This window comes from Podarcis bocagei (genome assembly GCF_964188305.1).
Source record: "Podarcis bocagei genome assembly, chromosome: 2".
Classification (NCBI taxonomy): domain Eukaryota; kingdom Metazoa; phylum Chordata; class Lepidosauria; order Squamata; family Lacertidae; genus Podarcis; species Podarcis bocagei.
This window is the reverse complement of record NC_138126.1, coordinates 104,841,653-104,868,774: the sequence shown is the minus strand read 5'-3', so window position 1 is coordinate 104,868,774 and position 27,122 is coordinate 104,841,653. Positions and strand designations below refer to the sequence as shown.

The 27,122-nt window shown below is 47.2% G+C and overlaps 1 protein-coding gene across 2 annotated transcripts; it reads right to left on the bottom strand.

Annotated features, from left to right (window-relative positions):
* On the bottom strand, window positions 1-26,941 carry FSCN2 (fascin actin-bundling protein 2, retinal). Of its 2 annotated transcripts, XR_014004602.1 has the most exons (6): window positions 24,303-26,941; window positions 10,885-11,041; window positions 5,321-5,442; window positions 3,635-3,802; window positions 906-1,765; window positions 11-296 (listed from the first exon to the last, which is right to left on the bottom strand). XR_014004602.1 is itself a non-coding variant. In XM_081180911.1 (5 exons), exons 1-5 carry the CDS (start codon window positions 25,120-25,122, stop codon window positions 1,560-1,562), a joined length of 1,473 nt encoding a protein of 490 aa, XP_081037037.1. In that variant the 5' UTR covers window positions 25,123-26,941; the 3' UTR covers window positions 1-1,559. The 2 variants fall into 2 exon arrangements, 1 of the variants encoding a protein (XP_081037037.1); XM_081180911.1 differs by having other exon boundaries at window positions 1-1,765.
* Window positions 26,942-27,122: the final 181 nt, after the last annotated feature.

Genomic DNA, 27,122 nt, shown 5'->3' with positions numbered 1-27,122 from the left:
CAGCCGCCATATGCAGCTGTCGGAACAGGAAGCTCTATATAGAGGCAGCTTCCTTCCCCTTTAGGTTATTTGTGGAAGGTGTGCAGCATGTGCAAGAGGGGGAGGCCCTTGAACAGAGCAGCAGGACAACGGAGGCGTTTTTGGAGACCACGCGTAGCTTAGGACTTGCGCAAATGACTTAGAGGGGTGGTCATACCGTAGACTTTATCATATCACAGAATTGGAAGGGACCACAATTGTCATCTAGTCCAACACAATGCGATTCGGGAATCTTTTGCCCAACATGGGGTTTGAACCTACAACCCTGAGATTAAGCGTCTCGTGTTCCGGGGCCTGGGATTCTCAGCTGTCATATGAAGACCTCTGCTAGTCTAACTACGGTTCCTCTTCCTCCAGATCTTTGCATCCTTTGGAGACCAGCTCTGTTTTCCCCCTCCTCTTGGAATGTTACCCAAAACAGCCCATTGTCTGTGGCTAGACCACCCCATGGAAGATGTTCCAGCCCTGCCAAGACCCTCCCGACTGCCTTGACTTCTAAACAGCACTCAGCTTCCATCTCTGCACATGCAGCTGCTGGGGCCCACAGCCACTGCTCCCCCCCCCCAAAAAAAACCCTCAGGATACTGTTTTTGTTCCAGAGTTGTAGGTGAAGCGAGTATTAGAACTAGAGCTCTTGCTAAGAAGGGAAGAGAAAATTGGGGAGAGGGGGATCTGAGGAGTTGCAGGTCATCCATTGGACAGAGCAGAGAAAGGATTAGGGGAGAAGGTTTCCTCCTTCTTGGAGGACACCTGCTTGGTATGCAGAAGGCCCCAGGTTCAGTCCTCGGCATCTGCATGTAACGCTGGGAGTTTCCACTGCCGGAAACCCTGCAGCATTCTACCAGTCGGCATGGACAGTATTGAACTAGATGTACCAATGATTTTGGCTCAGTATGAAGGCTGCTTTCTATCTTCTACTGCTCTCCTAACTTAGAGGGAGTGGGGAGAAAAGGGCTTCCAACTTCCATTACTTCAGCAAAGGTGGGGATTGTGCCCTGTGAGCATCTCCAACTAACCCTTTCCTTTTGCCCCTTTTGCAGTGAATCCTTCACACTAAGCTACAGCGAGCAGAGCAAGCAAAGTTGGAGCTTCCCACGTTCCACAAGGCCCCCTGAAACCTGCAACTTGTCATCTTCTGTTTCAGGTGCGGAGCAGGGGAAAGGGAAGACAGCCACAGGCAATGTTGCGCTGGTTCTGAAACGGAGCCTCTATCGCTTTAATCCTGGGTACATCAGTGTCGCACCCTCCCGGGAGCTGTGCATTAGGGTGCTGCTTCTAAGGTTAGACAGATTAAGACTATGGGAAATAGGGCAAGAGGTCCCCCCCACCCCTCCTTCCCAGCAAGGTCCTTTTCCACGGAGGAAGATGGGGGTATATTACCGTGCCTCTGGAGTCCAGGTGGGAACACTCAACTTCCCCCTCCCCGTCAAATACCCCACCTCTGTGTCCGCTCTGAGCTGGCTCGGCTACCGTGGCGGAAGCTAGAGCATCTACGGTGCTACTCAGCAAGTGGCACGGCGTCAGTACTCCCAGAGGGTGGCCCGGTGCAGGGTGTCGGCATCGGCGCGCAGGGTCCCGGCTTGGTCGCCGCGGAGGTATTTGCCGTTCTTCCCTTTGATGGCCACCCGGCTGCACTCGCGGAACTCAAAGTAGAAATCCTCCGACATCTCGCCGTCGCTGCAGACGGTGCCGTTGGTGGCCACATACCAGAACTTGCCACCGAGGCCTAGGAGCATTGAAGGAGCAGGTGTCAGTGGGAGATAATAATAATAATAATAATAATAATAATAATAATAATAATAATAATAATTTATTTATATCCCGCCCTTCCCAGCCGAAGCCGGGCTCAGAGCAGCTAACAACAGTAAAATGATACAACATTCTAAAATCATTTCATTATAAAATCAGTTCAAATCAGATTAATGGCAACCATTGAGCTAGAGTTCTGTGAAGATTGCCAAAGGAGGGAGTCAGTTTGTGCCCTGGCCAAAGGCCAGGCGGAACAGCTCTGTCTTGCGGGCCCTGCAGAAAGATGTCAAGTCCCGCAGGGCCCTAGTCTCTTGTGACAGAGCATTCCACTAGATCGGGGCCACAGCCGAAAAAGCCCCGGCTCTGGTTGAGGCCAGCCTAACCTCTCTGTGGCCCGGGACCTCCAAGATGTTTTTGTTTGAAGACCGTAAGGTCCTCCGTGGGACATACCAGGAGAGGTGGTCCTGTAGGTACGAGGGTCCTGGGCCGTATAGGGCTTTAAAGGTTAAAAGCTTGCATGTAATTGAGCACATAGAGGCACCACCACCTCCCTCCCTCTCTTAAAGGTGCATGGGATTGAAGTTTGTGGCAGGTAGAGATCCGTTTGGGGGACAAATCTGAAGTTCTAGGACAGGAAGGATAGAACAGGGATGTGGAACATGTGGCCTTGCTGATGTATCTGGGCTCCCAATGCCCATCATCCCTTGGCCACAGGTTCCTTAAAAGAGCTGCTGAGCCATAACTGGTCCAGTCATCCACACATCCACACACACACACACACACACGACTGAAACCACAGCAAAGAACTGGCGGAACCATATCATGCTACCTGGTGCAGAGCAAAGCAAGCCAAGCTGGGCTGCAGGGGAAGTCGAAGCAAATACAGCGAAAAAGCAGGGTCATTGGCCCTTGGATCTGTAACAGTGGGGCTCTCCCAGTTGCAAACGTGGCCACCCCCTGGGTCCACATGGAGGCAGTCCCACATTGCCAACTACTTGTGAGGCTCCCCATGTGTCTACAATCCCAAATCACAGCATGATAAAAGGCCATAAGTGCTTTTATTAATTTTGAGACTGTTCTAGGCACTTTAGGGAAAAACGTAAATTCTGAGGGCCCACCCATTTGCTGTTCTGATGCCCTCCCCAGTGATGGCATCTGAGTGGCTGGGCTTGCTGCCACTCTTCTTGCACTCAGGGGAATTTTACTGTTAAGGAAACACCACAGCTGCAGCTTCAGATACTAGCCATGCCACTTTCTAGAGTGTGGCTGCTTGTCATCAATGACCAGCTACCATTGAGGGATGAGAGGGCTGCAAAATCCCCAGACTTTTGCCTAGCAGTCTATTGCTTAAACAGTGCCACTGCCCAATCCTCACTGGGCTGTTTTTCACCCCCTGCACCCGCATAAATATATATTTATTTGGGTACTCCTGCAAACCTTGGGGTTCCCCCCCCCACGCCTGATGATACTTTTTTGGCCTTACACCCAGGATTTGTTATAGGATGGCAATGGGTTCTAATGGTGAGGTTAAAGTTCTCCAAATGATAGGAACTGCTTTGCACAAATAGCTTACTGTGGTAGCGCATGGGGGGATCTGACTTTGCAGTCAGTTGGAACATAGGAACTTGCCTTATACAGAGATAGGCCGTTGGGCCCACCTACCACATTACTGTCTACACTGGCTAGCAGTGGCTCTCCAGGATTTTAGGTGGAAGTTGGAGGGGCTGCGTTCACAGCTGGGAAACAAATGTTCTCGTAGCATCCCTCCGACATATGGTCCAAAATTATTTCACTATGTGATGAGCTCCCTCCCCAGCTCCCAGTTTGCAGCCAGTTAGTGAGTTACCTTTGATCTGGTAAGCGCCGTCATTGAAGATGATCTGGAAGACATCATAGACGGAACGGTTGGCGTCTAGCAAGTTGGAGTTGCGGTGGTAGCACACGAAGCCATGAGCCCCGCGAAGGACCAGGATGGGCCGGTTGATCAGCTTGAGAACAAATTCCTCATCCTCCCCTGTAGTCAGATAACTGTAGGTCAGTGAGTTCGGAAGCTAATGTGACTGTGATGAGCTAGGGATCCAAAACGTGCATTTGTGAATACATTTGCATCAGACTTCAGCCCGAGTGAGTCCAGGATTGCTCTCCCAGCCACATACGTGCTTTCAGTAGCCTGAATTTGCAGATCTCTAGCTAACGTTTTTGCTTTTCAGTAAGAGTTCTGTAAGCAGGAGCAGTCTGCTTTCAATTCCCCCTTCCAGTTAAGTTTCTGAGGTTACAACTGGGCTTCATCCTACTTCTGCGAGCTCCTTGCCATTATTGGTCCTAAGAGTTGCAAATGCGGAAGAATCCTGGACAAACTATGTCATTGATTACTCGTTATTTTGAAACTGCTCTGGCATCACCTTAGTGCTCTCCTCCTGCTTTGGCATACTGAATTGGCATCTGCAGCTAAAGCCAGAGTCTGACCGGAGTGGCCTTCCTGCTATTGGGCTCATCTCAGGTGCACCTGGAAGCCATCCAGCTTTAAGCTGCACTGAACAGCTGTGTCACTTTCAGTAGGACTTCAGTAGGTGGTCTTTTCTGACACCTGGCTATAGCCACCTGCTCTCCTGACTTGCAAGGTGTGTCTGAGGACCTTACAGCTGCTTAGGATAAGACCATACTTGTTGGCCTGCTGCTGCTGCCTCCCCACTTCCAGTCAAGTAACTTCCAGTTTCAATCTTGGTTGGTCTGTGCTCTAGCAAAAGTGACTTCCTCCCAACTGCCCGGCAAACTCTTCGTTTCATTTGTTCTCAATATAGCCTCCTCTGGAACTGCTCCATATCTACACAGCCTTTTCTCCGCTCTCAGCTTCTGACTGTCCCAGCAACAAAGCCTCAGCTATACTTGTAATATATTCCGTTGGCTCATTCGTTGTGATCTTGCCCCACAATGTTCCAGTTTCCATATAACACAGATTTAGGTACTCTCCTGATGCCCATCGGGCATGGTTTTGGCTCGCCTACCTCTTCCAGCCACCATTCTCAATAAGGAAGCTGCAGCAAATAGCGGAAGACAAGCAGCTTTATTGACAACACACAGACTGTGGTCCTTGGTTTATCAGGTTTAAAGGTAAAGGTAAAGGTAAAGGACCCCTGACAGTTAAGTCCAGTTGCAAACGACTCTGAGGTTGCAGCGCTCATCTCGCTTTACTGGCTGAGGGAGCTGATGTTTGTCCGCAGACAGTTTTTCCAGGTCATGGGGCCAGCCCCGGGTCATGGGGCAAACCAGAGGAGTGCACGGAAACGCCGTTTACCTTCCTGCCGGAGTGGTACCTATTTATCTACTTGCACTTTGAGGTGCTTTCGAACTGCTAGGTTGGCAGGAGCAGGGACCGAACAACGGGAGCTCACCCCGTCATGGGGATTCGAAAAGCCAACCTTCTAATCGGCAAGCCCAAGGCTCAGTGGTTTACACCACAGCGCCACCCGCGTCCCTTTATCAGGTTTAGGCCCCCGTAATTGCGGCAATGGCATCCCATTGTAAGACTCACCCACTGCATCACTGACAGCTGCCAGTTGTCCATTCTTCTTGGTGCAGATATATTTGCCATTGCGAGCTTTGAGGGCTACCCGGCGTCCACGCCACTCCATATCAAACATGGTGCTAGCAGATCTGCGGGAACAAAGCAAGGGGGGGAGCACTGGTCAGATAATGAATGATCATTTTGCTCTTTCTTCCCTATTGTGTATTTAACATTCAGAGAGTGCAGCCCTACACACACTTGCATGGGCGTAGGTCTTCCTGAAATCAACAGGGTTTTGTGCACAGGACACCACATTGTGTAGCAGGTGCAACAAATTGCCACTCTCCCCCATTAGGTTGCTGGCAGGGGCGGGGGGCAGGAAGGAATACCTGGGGGGAAATGGGGAGTGGTTCCTTGACTGGAAGAACTTGTAAGCCTGGTTCTGGTAATTCCTAAGCTAAGAACACGCTGACAGGCACCCTGCTCCATCATTCGCAGTGTGTGACTGCCTGGTGAATCTCAGGGTTCTAATAAAGACCAAAGCAGATCCCACAAGTCTGTCCACCCAAAGTTTAGAATCTGCAGATAATTCTGAGCTTTGTTGTTGTTGTTTAGTCGTTTAGTCTTCGTGACCCCATGGACCAGAGCACGCCAGGCACTCCTGTCTTCCACTGCCTCCCGCAGTTTGGTCAGACTTATGTTTGTGGCTTCGAGAACACCATCCAACCATCTTGTCCTCTGCCATCCCCTTCTCCTTGTGCCCTCCATCTTTCCCAACATCAGGGTCTTTTCCAGAGAGTCTTCTCTTCTCATGAGGTGGCCAAAGTATTGGAGCCTCTGCTTCACGATCTGTCCTTCCAGTGAGCACTCAGGGCTGATTTCCTTAAGAATGGATGCGTTTGATCTTCTTGCAGTCCATGGGACTCTCAAGAGTCTCCTCCAGCACCATAATTCAAAAGCATCAATTCTTCGGCGATCAGCCTTCTTTATGGTCCAGCTCTCACTTCCATACATCACTACTGGGAAAACCATGGCTTTAACTATACGGACCTTTGTTGGCAAGGTGATGTCTCTGCTTTTTAATATGTTGTCTAGGTTTGCCATCACCTTTCTCCCAAGGAGCAGGCGTCTTTTAATTTCGTGACTGCTGTCACCATCTGCAGTGATCATGGAGCCCAAGAAAGTAAAATCTCTCACTGCCTCCATTTCTTCCCCTTCTATTTGCCAAGAGGTGATGAGCCCAGTGGCCATGATCTTCGTTTTTTTGATGTTGAGCTTCAGACCATATTTTGCGCTCTCCTCTTTCACCCTCATTAAAAGGTACTTTAATTCCTCTTCACTTTCTGCCATCAAGGTTGTGTCATCTGCATATCTGAGGTTGTTGATATTTCTTCCGGCGATCTTAATTCCGGCCTGGGATTCATTCATGCCTTTCGCATGATGAATTCTGCATATAAGTTAAATAAGCAGGGAGACAATATACAGCCTTGCCGTACTCCTTTCCCAATTTTGAACCAATCAGTTGTTCCATATCCAGTTCTAACTGTAGCTTCTTGTCCCACATAGAGATTTCTCAGGAGACAGATGAGGTGATCAGGCACTCCCATTTCTTTAAGAACTTGCCATAGTTTGCTGTGGTCGACACAGTCAAAGGCTTTTGCATAGTCAATGAAGCATAAGTAGATGTCTTTCTGGAACTCTCTAGCTTTCTCCATAATCCAGCGCATGTTTGCAATTTGGTCCCTGGTTCCTCTGCCCCTTCGAAATCCAGCTTGCACTTCTGGGAGTTCTCGGTCCACATACTGCTTGAGCCTTCCTTGTAGAATTTTAAGCATAACCTTGCTAGCGTGTGAAATGAGTGCAATTGTGCGGTAGTTGGAGCATTCTTTGGCACTGCCCCTCTTTGGGATTGGGATGTAAACTGATCTTCTCCAATCCTCTGGCCACTGCTGAGTTTTCCAAATTTGCTGGCATATTGAGTGTAGCACCTTAACAGCATCATTGTTTAAAATTTTAAATAGTTCAGCTGGAATACCATCACTTCCACTAGCCTTGTTATTAGCAGTGCTTTCTAAGGCCCATTTGACTTCGCTCTGCAGGATGTCTGGCTCAAGGTCAGAAACCACACTACCTGGGGTATACGAGACATCCATTTCTTTCTGGTATAGTTCCTCTGTGTATTCTTGCCACCTCTTCTTGATGTCTTCTGCTTCTGTTAGGTCCTTTCCACTTTTGTCTTTTATTATGGTAATCTTTGTATGAAATTTTCCTTTCATATCTCCAATTTTCTTGAACAGATCTCTGGTTTTTCCCATTCTATTGTTTTCCTCTATTTCTTTGTATTGCTCGTTTAAGAAGGCCTTCTTGTCTCTCCTTGCTATTTTTTGGAAATCTGCATTCAATTTCGTGTATCTTTCACTATCTCCCTTGCATTTTGCTTGCCTTCTCTCCCCCGCTATTTGTAAGGCCTCGTTGGACAGCCACTTTGCTTTCTTGCATTTCCTTTTCATTGGGATGGTTTTAGTTGCTGCCTCCTGTATAATGTTGCAAGCCTCCATCCATAGTTCTTCAGGCACTCTGTCCACCAAATCTAAATCCTTAAACCTGTTCCTTACTTCCCCTGTGTATTCATAAGGGATTTGACTTAGATTGTATCTTACCGGCTCAGTGGTTTTTCCTACTTTCTTCAGTTTAAGCTTGAATTTTGCTATAAGAAGCTGATCTGAGCCACAGTCAGCTCCAGGTCTTGTTTTTGCTGACTGTATAGAGCTTCTCCATCTTTGGCTGCAGAGAATATAATCAATCTGATTTCGATGCTGCCCATCTGGTGATGTCCATGTGTAGAGTCGTCTCTTGTGTTGTTGGAAAAGAGTGTTTGTGATGACCAGCTTGTTCTCTTGGCAGAACTCTATTAGCCTTTGCCCTGCTTCGTTTTGAACTCCAAGGCCAAACTTGCCAGTTGTTCCTTTTATCTCTTGACTCCCTACTTTAGCATTCCAATCCCCTATAATGAGAAGAACATCATTCTTTGGTGTCATTTCTATAAGGTGTTGTAAGTCTTCATAGAATTGGTCAATTTCAGTTTCTTCAGCACCAGTGGTTGGTGCATAAACTTGGATTACTGTGATGTTAAAAGGTCTGCCTTGGATTCGTATCGAGATCATTCTATCATTTTTGAGATTGTATCCCAGTACAGCTTTTCCCACTCTTTTGTTGACTATGAGGGCCACTCCATTTCTTTTACGGAATTCTTGCCCACAGTAGTAGATATGATGGTCATCCGAACTGAATTCGCCCATTCCCGTCCATTTTAGTTCACTGATGCCCAGGATGTCAATATTTATTCTTGCCATCTCATTTTTGACCACATCCAACTTACCCAGGTTCATGGTTCTTACATTCCAGGTTCCTATGCAATATTTTTCTTTACAGCATTGGACTTTCCTTTCGCTTCCAGGCATATCCGCAACTGAGCGTCCTTTCGGCTTTGGCCCAGTCGCTTCATCAGCTCTGAATCTACTTGTACTTGTCCTCCGCTCTTCCTCAGTAGCATGTTGGACGCCTTCCAACCTGAGGGGCTCATCTTCCAGCGTCATAACTTTTATATGCCTGTTGTCTTTGTCCATGGAGTTTTCTTGGCAGGGATACTGGAGTGGCTTGCCGGTTCCTGCTCCAGGTCGATCACGTTTGGTCAAAACTCTCCACTATGACCTGTCCATCTTGGGTGGCCCTGCACGGCATAGCTCATAGCTTCTCTGAGTTATTCAAGCCCCTTCGCCACGGCAAGGCAGTGATCCATGAAGGAGAATTCTGAGCTAGATGGACCAATAGTCTAGCTCAGTGCAAAGCAGCTTCCTAGGTTCCCCTAATTGCTTGAAGTTACTGACAATGGCAGTCCTCTCTCCCTCTCTCTCTTACATTCCACTTCTGTCGCTAAAGGTGCTGCTATAGGAATAGAGGACACACAGCAAATTACCCTGGGCAAGTGCACCAGGGCTGAGGACGCCTGCCTTGTCTGTGATCATCTAGTTCTTCAACTGGTGAGTTGGGTCCCACTGACTAGTGGCTTGCGCAGCCAACCTAAGATGAGTCACAACCGCTGTACAAATGTACTATCAAAAATTCAGTAGTGAGATATATGTCCTATTTTGCAGTATTATTTGTTTCTTATAAGTGTGTTTCAAAAAATTCAGCAGTGAATCCCAAACTCCGTGTTCGAGCTGACAGTGGGTCCCAGGTCTGGAAAAAGCTCGCAAACATCCTAATTTAGCCCGGTTATGTATGCACACTTTTGCCTGAGACTCGCTAGCTACCCTTGAGAGATGCTGCTCTGCTGCCTTCCCAGTTGGTATCAATGTTGGTGCCATACTGAACATTATCCTGAATTATCCTGCCTTCTCTGAATGGCTATGCTGTTCACTTCCAGGTCCCTGATTCTCAAACATATGTGCAAATTCTTGTATGTCTGCAATGCTGTGCCCAAACCACGCTTTTCCTTTCCAGACACACAAAAGGAAGCATTGATGGTGTCAGAGCTGCTTCCAGATCCTAGCTCACAGAGGATCACGCTAGCCAGCGTTCACTTTATAAAAGTCTTTATTGAGTTACAGTTTCCATTCTCAAGCTGCCGCGTGCAGCTCTACGTCTTATGGGTTAGACCGGCGAAGCTCCGTCTGAGTCTCCGCCCCCTGTACACCAGCTTAATACCCTAGCCTTACTCCACCTTTTCCGCCTGACCGTTCTTCTCTGGGTCCCTCTGCCCCCCGCGGTCTCTTCCTTCCTGGACTCTTCTGACGCTGACCCCCCGGACCCTTCTGTCTCCTTGCGTCGGGCTTTAGGACCTGGCTCCCTTTCCGGGCTGCTTACTGCGCCACCTTCCTGTGCATTTGAACTTGGCGCGCGCGCCCAACCTTCCACTTTCCGCTTAACCGTTTCTTCGCTCCCCGATGGAGGTGTGGCCACTCCTGACTCATGCCCTCCCCCCTGCTGCGAGCTGCCAGAGCTCGATACCTGGCGCCCTTCCTCTCCACTGCGCTCTGTTGGTGACGCTGGCCCCGATTTCCAACTGCTGCCCTCTGAGCCCCCTCTGGACCCTTCTTCCTGGGGTGTCCCCCTAGGCTCCCCCCTTGCTCTGGCCACTGGCGCTCCTTTCTGTGAATCTTCTGATTCACTGGAAAGACTCGGAGATCTCGGGTCGTCGTCATCACTCATCTTTTCTTCGGCCTCCTCCCCCTCGCTCTCTGTTTCCTCCCTTGCCCTCGCCTCTGCTCCTGAACCCCTGACAGATGGACATTAGTTTAGGCAACTGTATTTGCCTCAAGTCCTGCTTGGGGGCAAACCAGAGTCACTGGCTTGCTGCTGTGAAAAATGGGCTGCAGGAACAGATAGCCCACTGATCTGACTCGGTAGAGGTCTTCTATGTGCTTATGCACCCATCACTCCTTCCCAGAAGCCCTGTTCTAAGTCTTGCATCCATTCTCTCCATGCCCTGGCTCTCCTTCTGTTATGTCTAGCCAAAACTGCCATCAGACTTCCAAGGCCCCAAATGCTCTAGGGCCCCATTAGTGACATGAGGACATAACCTAACTCACACTTCTGTGGCTGTGGCCTGAATTCCCCCATGCGACACCAAGGTCCAGTAGTTGCCCGTGTTGGAATGGAAGATGCACTTCTTGGTTTCTTTATCAATCTGTATCTGGAAGGTTTCGTGGTGTGTCTCTTCATCCTGATTGGCTGAGACGTTGACACCTAGCAGGAAGAAAGGACATATTTTCATATTGTTTAGATCCATCGTGCTCCACTGTCAGTCATGAAACCAGATAAGAAAACCTGTGAGAAGGGTTCAAGCAGAGGTCCATCTTAGAATCATAGAATTGTAAAGTTGGAAGGGACCCTGAGGATCATACAGTCCAACCCCCTGCAATATGCAGCTGTCCCATGTGGGGATCGAATCTGCAATCTTGGTGTTATCAACACCACACTCTAACCAAACTGAACTATCTAGTTGAAGGCGTTCCTTCAGACGCACAAAAGAGAGATGGAGAAGGTGTAACTAATTATCGGGGGGGAGGGGAATAAAAAGTAAATATATGGTTCATTAATTACGGACAGCCTCATAAAATGTGAGTAACAACCAACAGTAAATTCTGAGAATATGAACAACAGAAAAACAACAACACTCTTCCTTTATTTTTGCCTTAAGGGTCACGCTAAATGTGACTCTGTTCACAAAAATAGCAATTACATGAATTAAAAACAAAAACTCACGTAAATAGGTGTGGGTGGTTGATCCAGATCAAGACCACAGTAATGGGCAATAGGTTAAATCCCTATCCCTCCCACCAGAGTCACATTTGAGATTGAGGGCCTTATACATAGGAGCCGACTCCTAGGGGCCGAGGAGGCTTTGCCGCTGCCCCCCAATAAAATACTTGAGGCCAGCCACCCCCCCAAAAAAATGTTGATGGGCATTGCCATTCAAATGGTGTGTGCGCACCGCATCATGTAATTGATGATGCGGGGCAGGACTTACCTGGGCCCACCTCCCAACATTTTATTCAAGTTGGGACCCCTGCCCCTATACCTACTACTTATGCAGAGGTGGGGGGAGAAGTTCACACAATTGCTGCTTGAATGTTTAGCTTGTGGCCCCCACTAACTTGCCTCTGCCTCTCCATCCTCTGTGCCTTGGGGGGCTGCTGTTGGTCATCACATCCTTGCTAGCATTCCATAAGGCTTAGGGCACTACACAGATAGCAGGGCTTTATCTCAATTCACCCTCACAAAAGCCCTGAGATGTGTGTGACTCACTTTCATTCCATTGTGATGGGGATCTGCAGTAGAGATATAATTATTTTCTCTAAGCCACCCGGTTAAGTCCACGACAAAAGCTAAACTTTAATCCAGGTCCAACATCCTATATGCTAATAGAAAATTCATTCTCCAAGTGACGGTGCTTATGCAGCCAAAATTCGTAAGAGGAAGGAATCGGTAATAGGCTTGAGGAATCCCGAAGTTTGCAGAAATACAAATTAAGGAGGGGAGGGAAAGAACCTCAAACAATCTAATCAGGGCTGAGCGTGCTCAGTTGCCATAGAATGCTGAGTATTTGTTTAGGGGTGGGGAAACTGAAAACTAGGAGAGGATGGAACGGAATATCCTGGAAAAGGGTATGGCTGGCTGGAACACTGAACAGGAGCACTCCACGCCGCCGTACTTTGTTGCAGGTCCCTGGTTCTGTCTACTGGACAACGCCAAATAGAAGACAGGTGTGTAGTTTTCAAGTGCCTCTCACTGGTTTGATTGTCATAGTTGGCACTTGGATTTGTTTCCTGATTGGCTAGAAACCAATTGGACATGTCATTATCTAGTTCTTAACATTCTGTTGGCAAGCATGGGCAGGAAACCACCCAAGAAAACACTCCACTATTCTCTGGTCAGCTCTAGCCAGCTCGCGCCTGAGCCCTGTCTACACCACCTCAAATGCAGCCTTCCTACGAACTGCCTAATTTTTTTTATTTATTAGCCATAGGTGTGTGATTCACAGAACTTGCTTAGTCAATTCCCCATGAAGCTCACTGCTGGCAGTCAGATCACCAAAGAGTGACTGCAGGCGATTGATTAAGATCTCTCAATCTCTCTCTTGCAACCTCCCTCCCCGCCCCGACCTCATGGATTACTCTTCCCCCTCCCCCTCTCTGAAACTAAATGTGATCTGCAATTGTTTTAAAGCTCCAGTTGGGAAGCTCCAATTATATTTCCCCCCCCCCCCAGAACAGCAGTATTGTAGTGGGAAAATTCCCCAAAGCTCTGATCAAAACCATAGCTTCCATAGCTGCTTCAAAGTAAAAGCCGAAACATCAAGAGACTCCTGAATCGGTTTCAGCTTTCCTATGCATGCAATGTACATTCACATACTCTGCAAACCTATTCTTGACCTGTTCGTTCTTTCTTTCTTTTTAAGTCCTTGTTCATCTGGCTATAGTGCCACAGTCAGGCTGGCTGAGGTGTTAATGCCATTCCTCAACCTGCCCTGATTATTTCCAAGAGGCAATTTCAGCCTGGGACCAGAGATTTAGCAGATCTGTGATCTTTGTCAAAAAAATAAATGGCCTAATGCGAGTGCTATGCTTTGTTGTCAGCTGATTCACCCAGGGCTGGTTTTGTCCTCCTGCCAGATTTGTGACGTAATTTATGATTCCAACAAGAAGCAAGTTAGAGTAACTTATCTCTTTAGTATCCCATGTGCCTATTGTTTTAAACATATGAGGAGCCTAAGGAAATCAGAGGGAAAGAACTAAGTAGCACATACCACAATCTCCGAAGTAAATAAATTGCCATAAAGCTGACAAACCAATGAGCTAACATTAACAAATTTATTCAAATCAAAGGGGTGGGGGAATCTTCAACGATAAATCAAACATTTCCACACACCCTGGCTTTGTCTGTAGCAAAAGGATAGATGATGTCATTCCTCCAAAGATGGCATACATACCGTACATGGATTTCCTCACAACAATGACACTGTAAGGAAGATAATGTTAACAGCGGGAGAACTAAGGCCAGGGCTATGCATATGCACCAGCGACAGTGCTGGATTGGGTCTGCCGATGCAACCACACAGTCCAAGCCTTGCCTGGTTCCTGACCTCACCTTCTCAGTATGCAGAACTGATGCTACTGCTGGCTAGTTATTGTTGTGGCTTCACCCCACCAGACACTATGCCTCTAAGATACAGATACTGGCCCAAGGTCACCCAGTGAGTTCCATGCAGAGCTGGGGAAATAGCAGCCTAAAAAAAATAAATATATGAGGGCCAAAAGTGTTATGAACCTAATGGTTCATTCAACCCTGGTTTTCTTTCCACCAGCCCCTTCAGCCACCACATTTGCAATGTTAGCATGGCGGCTCAGCACTCACCAGGGTTAGGGATCCTCCTGGCATGGTAAAAGTATACAATACAGGTAAGGCCAACCTGGTTTAAATGAGAATCCACATGGGTAAGTCTACTCCATTGCCTGGCATTTAATCAGCTCTTACCTCTGCAACACAGCTCTTTTCAAGTGGATTGTATGATCCACCATAACTGGCTCCTCAGGAGCACACGCGCCTGGCCAGTGGTTCACTCTCCTCTCTCTCTCCTTCAAAATTCCTAGGAATTTTGGTGGGCTACTAAATATCCCCCCCCCTACAGATCAAAGCACATAACTCGTATTTTAATAGCGTGTTTTCATTCAGCACCAGTATCATAATCAAAACCAGCACCTTATTATGAAAATATCAGGCTGCAAGTTAGGCCACTGAGGAATAACTCTTTTAATTTGTTCATTTTTAGAAAAAAAGAAATAGACTGTGTTAGTCCCTATTATGAAAATCATGGGCCCTCAGCAAAAGCCTTGTTTACCTGCTTGACAATCTGACCCTGGTGAAAAAACTCTGTCATTAGTAAAAATAACTAAATCATGTGCAGGACCATGCATAAACCCATACCCTCCCACATTTCTCCAATGAAAATAGGGGTGTCTCATTCCATAATGATAATTTTACTATTTATACCCCACACATCCGACTGGGTTGCCCCAGCCACTCTGGGCAGCTACCAACATATATAAAAACATAAAACATAAAAAACTTCCCTATACAGGATTGCCTTCAGATGCCATGAGGGTTGGATAACTCCATGCTCTCCAACATTTCTCCAATGAAAATAGGGACATCCTAAGGGAAAGTGGGACATTCGGGGATCAAATCAGAAACTGGGACGGCTTTTCTAAATAGGGGGTGTCCTTGGAAAATAAGGACACTTGGAGAGTCTGCTAACCCTTTTCTGTGGACCACCTAAATGGAGCTCGCAGACCACCAGTGGTCCATGGATCACAGTTTGAAAACCTTGCAGTTTGACAATTATACTTTCTTCTGATTGTCTTGGGAGTGTTGCCTTGAGGAAGGGAAAAGTCATGATTTCTCATTGTGTGTGTGTGTGTGTGTGTGTCTACCAATATGACACACAGAGAGTCAAGGGTAACTTGTACACATGTGGTGATTGTGGGATCCACAATCTTATCACTTTTTAAAACGACTGTCACTCACATAGAGACAGGAAGATGGGACTTCCCAGGGCCAGCCTCACCATAAGGCACTCTGAGGTGGCCACCTCAGACATCAAATGCTGAAGGAGCAAAACTGTGTGCCATGTGGCATACCTAGTGAGTATCCCCTAGCCTGGCTTGCTGCTTTCAAGTGCAGTAGAGGCCACTGCGTCAGAGTTGAAGCAGGATTCAAATGCCCGTCTATTCAGCTTTGACACACAATCAGCTTTCGTACACAGAAGGGGGTAGCACTGTCTCATCCTTCGCCACAGGCAGAAAAACATATTGGGTTGGTCATAACATCTTCCTTGGAATCCTCTGCCTGAGTCAGTTTTGCTGCTTCGCATTGTTGCTGCCCTTGTCTGCAGGGTTTCATTTACCAACAGACTCCACAGCCAACCTTAGTGGGCAAGCTACATTTTCTCGACGCATCCCATAAGCACCAGCCATGGTCAAGTCCACTGTATAGCCTTCTCCATCCTGATGCTCTCCAAATGCTTGGGAGTACATCTTCCATAATCACCAGCCAGCGTGGCCAATGGTCAGGGATGATGGGAGTTGTAGTCCAACAACATCTGGGAGGGTTCCGGATTGGGGAAGGCTGGTGTGGTGGACCCCTCCAGGCAAACTACTTTTGATTAGATTCCTCAGTGCAAGGAACCATATACCTGGAGGGAAGGTATTCATCAGAATCTCCACACAAACTCTTGTCAAACAGGTTACAATTGACAAGGAAGTTGGCTAACCCTCCAAGCTGAAGGGGCATTAACGATCCCTGCTAAAATTATGCCCACCTCACTGAGCCATAGGCACCCCCTTCTCACACTCCTGCGTTGCTAGCAAATCCTCCAACAATCACTTTAATTATCCTCATTAATCTGATTGCTGTTGTTTCCATCTGGCTGACACACAAGCCCCCTATTAATAACTTGCCAGCCAATGTCACCAGCTCCTAAGTGGCTTGGAACAGGCAAAGGAGGTCTGTGAGCCTCTGTGTTGGCTGTTGCTCATTGCCAACAAAGCAAGTCTCTTGCCAACATACTGATATCTCTGGCATCCCACCATCCCAATGGGTATGGCCAGACCTGGCAAAAATGCAGAGGGAAGGCTGTGGCTAGTATCTATAGGGCCAAGTGGGATGAGATTGTAATAGTTTGACAATATAATATTAACCCTAGCAGAAGAGACTAGCTTCTGGGCCTGTCAGCCACATCCAAGCTCTTCCCTCCGGAGGGCAGTGATAAACATTGCTGGGTTTCATCAGCATAAAACAGGTTATGACTGAACTTAAATGTGGGATAATCCTACTCAAAGAGATGAAGTGGCTGGTTGGAACAGCTGGCGGGGGGAGACTGGGGCAAAGGGGGTCGGAGGCTGGGATTAAGGAGATACAGAGGGAGCCATTTAGGAATTCGCAAGCACATCCTGTGGGTAGCTTCAAATCATTCAAGTTGAAGAGCCCGTGCAGACCAAAGTGCAGTTGATTAATCCCCGTAAGTAGCTGCTCTTGTAATTGGCCTACTCATGAGCGGCAAAGCTTCTGAAATGGGGACACAACACAACAATAAACCCAACCCCCTCCATATAATCTATGGAGGTTAGCCACTACGACAAGGACCCATATGTTGGTTTTGCAAGTATAGGAGTTTTGTTTTGTTTTTAATTGAACATATTAGAGTTTCTGAAATAAGAGGTCACTGACGGTGACAATGGACTAAAAACGAAACACCAATATGCTGAAGAAGAGTTGAATGCTGCAGCAGCCTACTAGGGGAGTTGCCAACGAATTTTTAAAAAGTCACAAAACAGCAGAGAAGAATTGGCCTCACTCATCACCACCAACGTCACGGTCCCTATTCAGAAGGTATCTGCAAGAGGATACCTGCTTGATCAATGCAAGAGACTACCTGGTCCGACCTTTCATTACCCACAGTGGCTAGTCAGATGCTTCTAGGAAGCCTGCAAGTAGACTATGAAGAAAACAACCTCTGCCGCTTGTTTCTCACTCCCCAGACAGTCCACAGCAACTAGTATCAGTGACAGCCACTTTGGTGGGGCAGAACCGACACAGACACTGCTGCAGCTTACTATATCAATTTTGCTTTCAGGTCACTTTCTGTTCCTTTTGCCTCTCATCTCCCTCTGACCTCACAACTCTACATTCCCCAACACCTCCACCATGTTTACCAATGCAGGGTGATACTTCATGCATCTGATGAAATGGTCTGTGGCTCCTGAAGGCTTATGCCACAGTTTGTTTTTTTAAGGTGCCACAATACTCTCTGCTATTTTTAGAACTGCCTTCCTTGCATTTGCCTAATCCTCTTTGTAAAGCTGTCTAAACTAGTGCTCGTTGACACATAGTGTGGCAGCGAATGTGGCCTAGGACACGCATGAAGACACACCGCAGAGAACATGCAAGATTAGAAGTGGGCACGTTGGCCATAGGAAGACGACTGCTTTCCCAGAGACAAAAGGCTGCATTTTAGGGCTGAAGGAAAGCAAAAGCCACCTGGGTTCCATGCTATGAATGAGGTCCACTGCTTTATAAGTATACAAGTGTGTGCACATTCAGTTTTAAGAGGAATACACACCACAGCAACTTCTATGTAGGGTCAGCTACATCTGTGTTCACACATACCCATGAACTACATTTTTAGGCTAAAATGGAAAGGACGATTGGTTCAAGAAAGCATGGCTATACTGTACTGTAAACAGCCTACTAAATGACCTAGGGAGGAGGGGAAATAATAAAGTTTCTTTTGATGATCATGGTGGGATTGATTGATTGATTGATTGGGGGCATTCACTTGTTTCAGCTTCTCCACACACGTTATCTCAGATCCTTCTCAACACTTCGCAACCACCCTTCAAAGCTAAGGCGTGTCCGCAGGGGTGTTATGTCCATATTGCAGATGAGTAGCTGAGGCTTAGAAAGAGCGGCTTGCCTAAGAGCCTAGTGGTAAATTCGTGGCTGAGGGGAGGTTGGAAACAACAACTTCCTGACTAACAGCTTACAGTGAAATTTCCCCCTCCCTCAAGATAACAGGTGGGAAAGAACCTTATTAATTTCTGCGGAGCGATAAGCCCTATTTTTGCAGTTTGATGTATGACACTTTGGGCCACAAAGTAAAAAAAAGTTCCCTTCCCTCACAAGACTTGGATTTTCCCCTTCTTTCGTTGGGTTACGGACGGAATGGCCTTTCAAGCTTGACCGGAAGATCACGTTATATATTTTCGATCATGGGAGACTGGGTAGCTCCTCTTTCCCCCAGAAATTGGCCTAGGCCAGGTTGCTATAGTAACGGACACAAGCCCTTTGGCAGTGTGGCATTTCCTGTTGCCACCTGTTACTCACTCAGCTCCCATCTGGTTGGTTTATGTACCGCTAGGGTTTGTTTGCCCATCGCACGATTCCTAAGCTAGCTGAGGAAGAATACAATGAAGTGGGTCATCTTGAGGAAATCAGACTGCACTATCTGATTTTCATACAACATGCAAATACATGTACAGTTCATTTCAAAAGCGCTCGTTGGCTGCTGTAGAAGCTGAAGATCTTCCTTCTTAAGCTTTAAATAAAGCAATTTTTCTACAGTTGATGACCGCTGGTGTCTTCTTCGGAACATTTAATTCATTAATTCATTAAACACACACGGTTGCAACCTTTCTGCTGGCAAAACGTATTTACCTGAATTTTAAAGTTGAGGAAAAACATGCAATACACACCAAATCCCCTCCTTCACCTCAGAAACAAAGCAACCTCCTGCATATTTGCCTCCACAATGCCCAAAGAAAGAAAAGGGAGAGATCAACATGTTGTTTTTCCAGAAACAGCTACCCTTGAAAAGGCATCTAGAGTCTTACGACACAACGCAAGATTTAAATTTCTAGTATAGTTCCCTTTTCAGAATATGGGTTTCTATTTGATTTTAAATTAAAGTTCCTGTCCTCATGACCCTCATGATTCCACACAGAGAAAAATCTAAAATGAGGATGGTATTTGTCATAGTTTTGGAGATCATATCAGGACAGAGTGAAAATAAAAAAATTTCAGGACATACGTTTCATGGCCCTAGGATGACCAGGCAAAATTCCTTCTTCTACCAAGCTGTTAATAAAGAGTACAGAAGCACTGTTCTCTTTTGCATCTGGACACCCTAGAGGCCCCCTATTCCTTGTTTTTCCATATTTAGGTCAATATTTGAAATCCCATAAGCACTTACATGTGAGTAAGTCCCACAGAATGCATATCTCTGAGTAGATATGAATAAATTTACACTGTGCTTAATCCCCTCCACATTTTCCCACTCACATTCCAAATTCAAAAAAGGTAACTGGAAGAAAATGCAAAGGTACTTTATATAGATATAAAATCAAATTGCACTCCATTGTCACAGCTGACAATCACTGTTGTTAAAGGGGCCCCTATAGGAGCCAATTCAAAAGCTGACAGCCTTAACCTGCTTCTGAATTGGGGCATTTAATAGCCACCAGAACATCAGAAGAGTGATGGGCTAGAATTGTCTCCCAGAGCTTGGACTCTTAAAAACAGCATTGAAAAGAAGAAGGGTCCATATCCGATCACTTTTCTCTGGGGCAAGAGGAGTGGCTTCTGGATGAGTATGCTTAAATCAGTCTTTTTTCCTCTGGTTGGGGATTTTTGATTATTATTATTATTTTTAAAAAGGCTAATTATCAATGCCAGGCAATGTGAATTTTAAATTTGCATTTATTTAAATGAATTAACATGCAAACATCTGGTAACTCCGCGGGGAAGCTAAGAAAATAATTACGCTAATCACTGTGAGAGAAGAGGCCCATACTGCATTACAGTAATGAAGGCCAGATAAGCAACTAAGGGCAGGAATACAGTGGATTAGCTGCCCACCTAATACAGTTTAGACACACTTTTGTAAAACAGGACAAAAGGGGTATATTAAACAATGGCCAAAGGTGCAATTTCCCCACTCTTTTAATGCATAGTTAATCCAGACAAGCTGTTGTGTAGATAGGAAAGCCGATCCGGACATGGGGCTACAAGTGGTTGGGATGGGGTGGGTGTTGTGCAGTCCCCTGTAAAGACCAAGTGTAAAGACTGGGCTTGGTGCTGTCTATGGAAGCACAAATGACTGTGGTTGCTTTTTACCTACTGCACTCTTATTTAGAGAAAGCAGACCTTGCCTCAATCAAACCTGCACTAGTTACATCCAGACTAGACTACTGCAGTGTGCTCTATGGCGTGCTGCCCTGGAAGACAACCCAGAAACCTCTGCTGGTATTCAGGGTGTCTTTTGAGGGTAGACATTTAGACCATATTATATACCAATACTGTGCCAGCTTGCCGGAGCATTTCCAGGCCAGATTCAAAATGTTAGCTTCGAGTTCTAGAGCCGTAAACCAGGTGGGGTCACTAACATGGTGCCCACAAGCGAACATGGAATTCACGAACACCTTCCATGGTGTTTCCCCTCCCTCTGCTGAAATTAGACTTGAAAGAAGCAGTATATATTGTAGCCCATAGGTTAGGCTGCAATGTGTGCTTAGTTGCAGTGTGTATGTGAGGCCCACAACAAGTTTCTCTCGTTTGCCTATGTATGTGCCCATAGGGCCCCCAAAGGCTGGCGACCTATGTCTTAAATAGCCCAGGACCCAGTTATGTGAAGGACCATGTAACAGTCTGGGCCTTAAGATCAGACCGCCAACACTGCCTGGAGATAGCCCCATAAGGCAGTATATAAATATTTTACACAAATAAAGATCAGTTAGGTTGTGTACACACCATACATTTAAAGAATACGCGCACACACAAAAAGAATAATGGGAAATACAGTTCACCGTGTGCTGAGCTACAATTCCCAGCACCCTTAACAAACTACAGTTCCCAGGATACTTGGGGGGGGTGCATTAAATGAATGGTATATAAGCAGGTGTGCACCAGATATAGGGCCTTTTCAGTGGTGGCTTCCAAGGGATTTGTAACTGGCCCTGTCAGGGCCAACCTTGAAAAAGCCTTTGAAGAACCATCTGTTCTGATTGGCTTTTAATTAAGATTATTTTATTAAGGTAGCTGCTTTCTCAGAGTGTTGGTTTTAGGCTGCTAGTTATTGGAGATTGTTGTTTTAACTCTTTCTATGTTGGGCCATGTATTGTTTTAAAGATTAATTAATTTATAGTAACTGAATGCTAGTTGTTTGCTATTGTGCTGGTCAAAATTTTGTTATGTACATTATTTTATTGGAATTGCCTTTTTATCTGTTATATATTTGCATATACCTGGAGAGGACATTGCCCTGCAAGGCAGCCTAAAACCCTTTAAATAAAAATAAATTTATAATAGAAATAAATGAACATGTGGGCTAGGAATTCTAAACAACGTTGGCGCTTCGGAAATGGAGCCGATGGAGACCTGCCCATCAGTTTGTCTTCATGTCACAAAAAAGTTTCAGCTATTTAATTTCTTCCTGCCAGGCTGCTTTGAAAGCACAGGATCAGGGCCAGCTTTTATTCAAAAGAACGTAACCCTAGTTTCAGAGTACAGAAGCAGAGTGTGATTACTCCAGATCGATTTGCTTCACCTGATTCATTTGTCCACCAGCTTTTTATCCCTCTTCTTACTGGCTCATGAAGACAGTGAAGCTTTCCCTGTCATGAAGATAGTGATGAGGAAAGCTTGACTTGCTTAAGTTTGTGTGAGAACCCTGTTTGAGGCACGGGAGCTGGGTTAGCATAAAATGCGGCAACCATAGCAGAAACAGGGCACAGCCTTTTCTGTTTTCAACAGACTGTTGGTGTTGCAGTTAAGCAAATGGGTTGGGAGGGCAATTCTTTGGTTATCGTTAGGTGTAGTGTCAAGGCTTGCATGAGGCCTTCCAAATCCTGTGGTGGCACTTGAAGAGAGAGAGAGAAAACGAAGGAAGAGAATGAATGGAGAATGGATGGATAAAGGGAAGAGACGTGGGTGCTTGTGTACACCTGTGGTAGAGGGGGAAGAGAGAAAATGAAAGGATGGTGGATGAATAGAGAGGGAGAGGGAGAGCTAGAGAGAGAGAAGGGCTGTCCCACCCAATTTTTGCATTGGCCTCACCTGCCACCTGCAATAGGCATCCTCCAGCCCCAATTGAACAAGGCCCTCAACCCCAGAAAGGTTGCCCCCCTGTGTTTAAAGCTATAGTCCGTGGCCACTATAATGACCCAAAGGTGCCACAGGTCAGGAAAAAAGCATGGCGTAATGGTTAGAGAGTTGGACTAGGACCTGGAAGACCAGGGTTGAAATCCCCACTCAGCCATGAAGCTCATAGGGTCACCTTGGGCCAGCCGCCATCTCTTAACCTAAACTACCTCACATAGGATGAAATGAGGAAGAGAACCATGTACACCACCTCAAGATCCTTGGAAGATGAAGGTGGTATATAAATGCAATAAATAAATGAAAATAAACAGGAGACTACAGTTAGTTTTCTCTTAGGTGCATGGGAAGAAGTAGTTATGGGGGAATAGCCTTCTCCCTCTGGAAAGAATTTCAGAACGGGGGGGACAGACAAACCTTGGGGAAAGAATATTTTCTCAACGTGAAACCATCACTCTGTAGCACCTTCAGACATTTGGGTCATAGCTTTGTTGGGGATTGCTGCTGCTCTTTTGTTTGGGGGCTGATTGAAATGTGGTCCTTAAGGGCCAGTTCTGGAGCCATGTGGGAAAGATGTAAGGTTGGAGTTGCCTTTCATTCTTTACCCATAAGGCCTTTCGGAGCGCCATTGATCTCTGGGCAGGGGGAGGCCGCCTAGAATGGTTCACTGAAGAGCATTTCCTAGAAATGTTGGGGTAGGACATGGGAATCGTAGGAATGGGCAACTACAGCTGTGAATGTGAACAGCCCCTTCAGGGACACTGGGCAGATGTTTGATGGACACTGTTGGCGGCACTAAAAGCAACCTAGGAAGAATGAAAGAGCTGGCTGCACCGACTGATAGGAAGAAGGTTATAAAATTGATTATAATTTTTTAATACCAAGGACAGCAGTAGATGATGGAATCCAAGTGCCATTGCCTAATTGTGTTGAAGGAAGTTAAATGTAACGAGCACATCATCTGTCCTCACGCCACTCAGATTAATAGTTGTTGCTGGAGAGAGCTTGTAAAAATCTCAATCCATTCCAGCAGGGCCACTCTCTGGTGTGCATGCGCAGAATCAGAAGCCTGTAAATTCACATGAGTGTCATTCTTGCTAAACAGCCGCCAGACCCACTGGCTTATCTATGGAGCCACCATGCCAGTATTAGCAAAATCACAGGAGAGTGGGTTCTGCATCTGTCCCTGTGCCCCATCCTTTGAATATAAGACAGAGCCTGCAACTGTTCTTGTTTCTTAAGCAGCAGGGATGCCTGCTGACATACTGATTATCATGTGGACAAGAAGCACTTCCAATCTGACACGCTGCCATAGAAGCTGTAGCAAAACATAGAGAGCAAAGCAGACTTTCCTCTTCTCCACCGGTGCCACTGCACTTGTCCTTGGCTTTCAGACCCTGCACTCATCTCTTCCCCACAACATCTTCCTAGATCCTTATTTGTGCAAATGAGCACAACACACCTGCCCTGTACTAGAAACAGATAATCGACTTGATGCGAGACCAGCAAGGAACCATAATAGACGCCATGAGACACATCTTTCCTTCCCTATCCAAGCATGAGGATTAGGGAGGCAGCTCCTGAAGCAAAGAAGCATCAGGAAACTGATGGTGGCAACTACCATCATCAACACCCCCCACCATATGCATTCAGTGAGTCACCTGTGGCTAAGAACAAGCGTATTACCATTGTACAAAGCGGACGAACAAACAAGACCCATGTTATGGCTATGGAACTAGAAGGGGAGAGGAATATTCCCTGGCTATGCGTAGTCCCACAGAGCAGAAAGGTTTACCTTGCCGGATGGAGACATATCTGCCATTGGAGGCCACGAAAACTACTTGCGGGTGGCTCTCTTCCAGATCAAAGAGTTCATCTTTGCCCGGCTTGGAGCTCCTGCCAGATTTTAGAGTGCCGGTAGGTCCCATGGGCGCCAGGTATTTCCCATCGCAATCCTTGAAGGCCAGCTTGCCCGCCTTGAATTCCAGGGTGTAGCCTGCGCGGGGGTCAGGCTCCTTGACCAGAGTGCCATCGTTGCGCAGGTAGCGGTTGTCGCAGGTTCTCAGGCAGTACTTCTTGTTCTGGAAGGTGAGGGTGATGAGCGAGTCCACACCCCAAGGGATGTTGCTGTCGGTGGAGATCTCATCCTCCTGAGCGCTGAGGTGCGCATACCTTCTCCTGCTCACGCTCAAGAGGTTGGCCTGGGGGTGGATAGCCAAGTGCACAGCCCAGAGCTCCGTCTCTGTGATGGTCTGGGCAAAGCAGGACAACCTGTCTTCGGAACCGCCAAAGAAACGCTTGTAGGGTTCTGACTGGAGCGCCCAGCGCCCGTCCGACTGGGTGACAATGACAAAACGCCCATCACCTCCCGGCTTCTCGGCTTCACAGGAGACCTTGCCGTCCTTGTCGGCAGATAAGTACCTACCTAGGTGGCTCTTCAGGAAGACCACGGAGCTGTCTCCGTCCTGCTCCAGGGTCCATATCTGCTTCCTTTTCAGGCTGGGCGCTGAGGCGTTGACCTTGTAGCCAAAGCTCTCTGCCGTCAGGTACCTGTTGTCAGAGTTAATCAAGCCAAACTGGATCTTCAGAAGCTGGTGGATCCCATTCGTTGGCATCTTCTGTCCGGACAGCGGATATAGTCCCAAGGACTGGGGTGGGCACCTAAGGTCTTCCCAGTCCTTCGTTGGGGGTATGGAAACGTGCACGCTCACATAGGCACAGCCGAGCCAGCCGAGCGATCTGGATTAGTGCAAACGAACCTTACACCTCAGTCAAAGACCCAATGACGTGCACCTGCCCCAGTTCCCAGTCTCTTTCTGTGTGTGTGTGTGCACCAGCTCTTCCTACATTTAATCTTCTGCCCGTAAAGCCAATCTCGTTTGGCTGCCTCGTCCCCCCTGCTGGCAGTGCTGCTGCCTCCTGCGTGGCTCACACTGACCTCTTCCTCCTCCTCATCTTCTCCAGTGTGGAGAGGGGGTGGGGTGCGGATGGAGAGGAGAGAATGCTCAGAAAAAAATGTACATGCTTAAGCACCCGCAGCCTTGCTTAATTAGCGCAGCTAGGATTACAAAGATTTCAATGAGCTGCCGGCCTCCTGTAACCAATAGTGGGGCTTCTACAGAAGCCACAAAGAAGGGAGGGGGGCTTTGACAGGCTACACAATGGCCTTTTGATGAGACCTATTCTTCCGCTCCGGCCTGCTCTCTGCGCTTGTAGTGCTCTGCACTGTATCTGTGTCTCTCGTTTGCGTTGTCTCCCTTCTTCTAAGGCTTGATCCACCCCAAACGCCTTTCTATCCCACCGCTAAGGCCAGAACGCTCAAGCGGCAACTCAATCTGCCGCCTCTCCCTGGTGGAGGATTTATTTTTCTTAGCGCCGCTTTGGTTAACGTTACCGTGGGCTCTCTGATTCCATGCGGCAGGTCACCTCCAAGCCGAGAGTGCCTGCCTGGCCCAGCCTCTAATCTCCTTAACAATTAGCTGGGCATTTCTATTAGTGTAAACCTTTCATCCTCCTTTGGCCCCTTTGCCTCCATCTGTTCCGTAACCCCAAATCCACAGCTCTGTCAAAAGGATAATAGTGGCCTGGCCCCCCTAGGAAACCGATGGGGCGGCCTAGCTGAGAGGCCTAGCTCAGAATCGAACCAGGGTGGGAAGAAGGCAGGCTGGGCCGTCCAGGGCTGCACTGCAGCTCAGATAAATGCAACTTGAAAGAATGGGGATGGATTTAGACCCAGCAAGTTGGAATCTGCTGAAGCAGAAGTTGTTGAATGACAGAGGTGAAACCCACCCAGAATAGCTTGGCTGTCCTAGCTGCCTCTGTAGACAACAGCAAGGCCTGCTCTGCTCTCCTCCACCACCCGCCGCTGCCATGACTTCAGAACAGATACTGTACTTTTTAAGATCCTTCCATTTAGCCAGAGAGAGAGAGAGTTGCTAACATATGGGAGGGTTGGGTTGACAATACCACAGTTGACAGTTAGCAAAAATAGGGTTGGGGAAAACATGCCGGCAGATGGCGAAGGCCCAGTGGTTCTTATGAAACAGGCAGCAGCGAGATCCCAAGTGATCAGAATAAATCTGACCCACAAAATGCACCACTGCTCTCTGTGTCCCCAACTAAGGCTGCTGTCCTATGTTCACTGAGCCCCATTTAACACAGTGGGACATATGTCTGAGTAAACATGCAAGTCACGCTGTGCAAGGGAACAACTTGTTTGGATCCGCTGACTTTCCTTCTGTTGATGGCTTTCCCGACTCCATCGTCGCTCTGCAGTCTCTTGAAAATCTGCCTCTGGGACTTTAAGTGACATTGAGGGGCATGGTGTCTGGATGCAAAAGTGGCCAGGGCGCCTGCAACTTTAATAGTTGTGTAGAAGAGGGGATTTTAGCAGGGGCAGATTGCATCACATAGCTATTAAAGGTGCAGAAGTCCTGCCTGCTTTTGCATTTGGCTACCCTTATTGAGAATGTTGTGGATATGGTGCGGGGGCGCTGCAGATGAAGGAGGCTGCAGACATCACCTCCATCATTGCATGGAGGCAAGAGAGATTTGCCCAAGGGAAGCCTAACAGGTTCCTTGTTTGAATGAGAAGTCTTAAGAACTGCATCCTGGC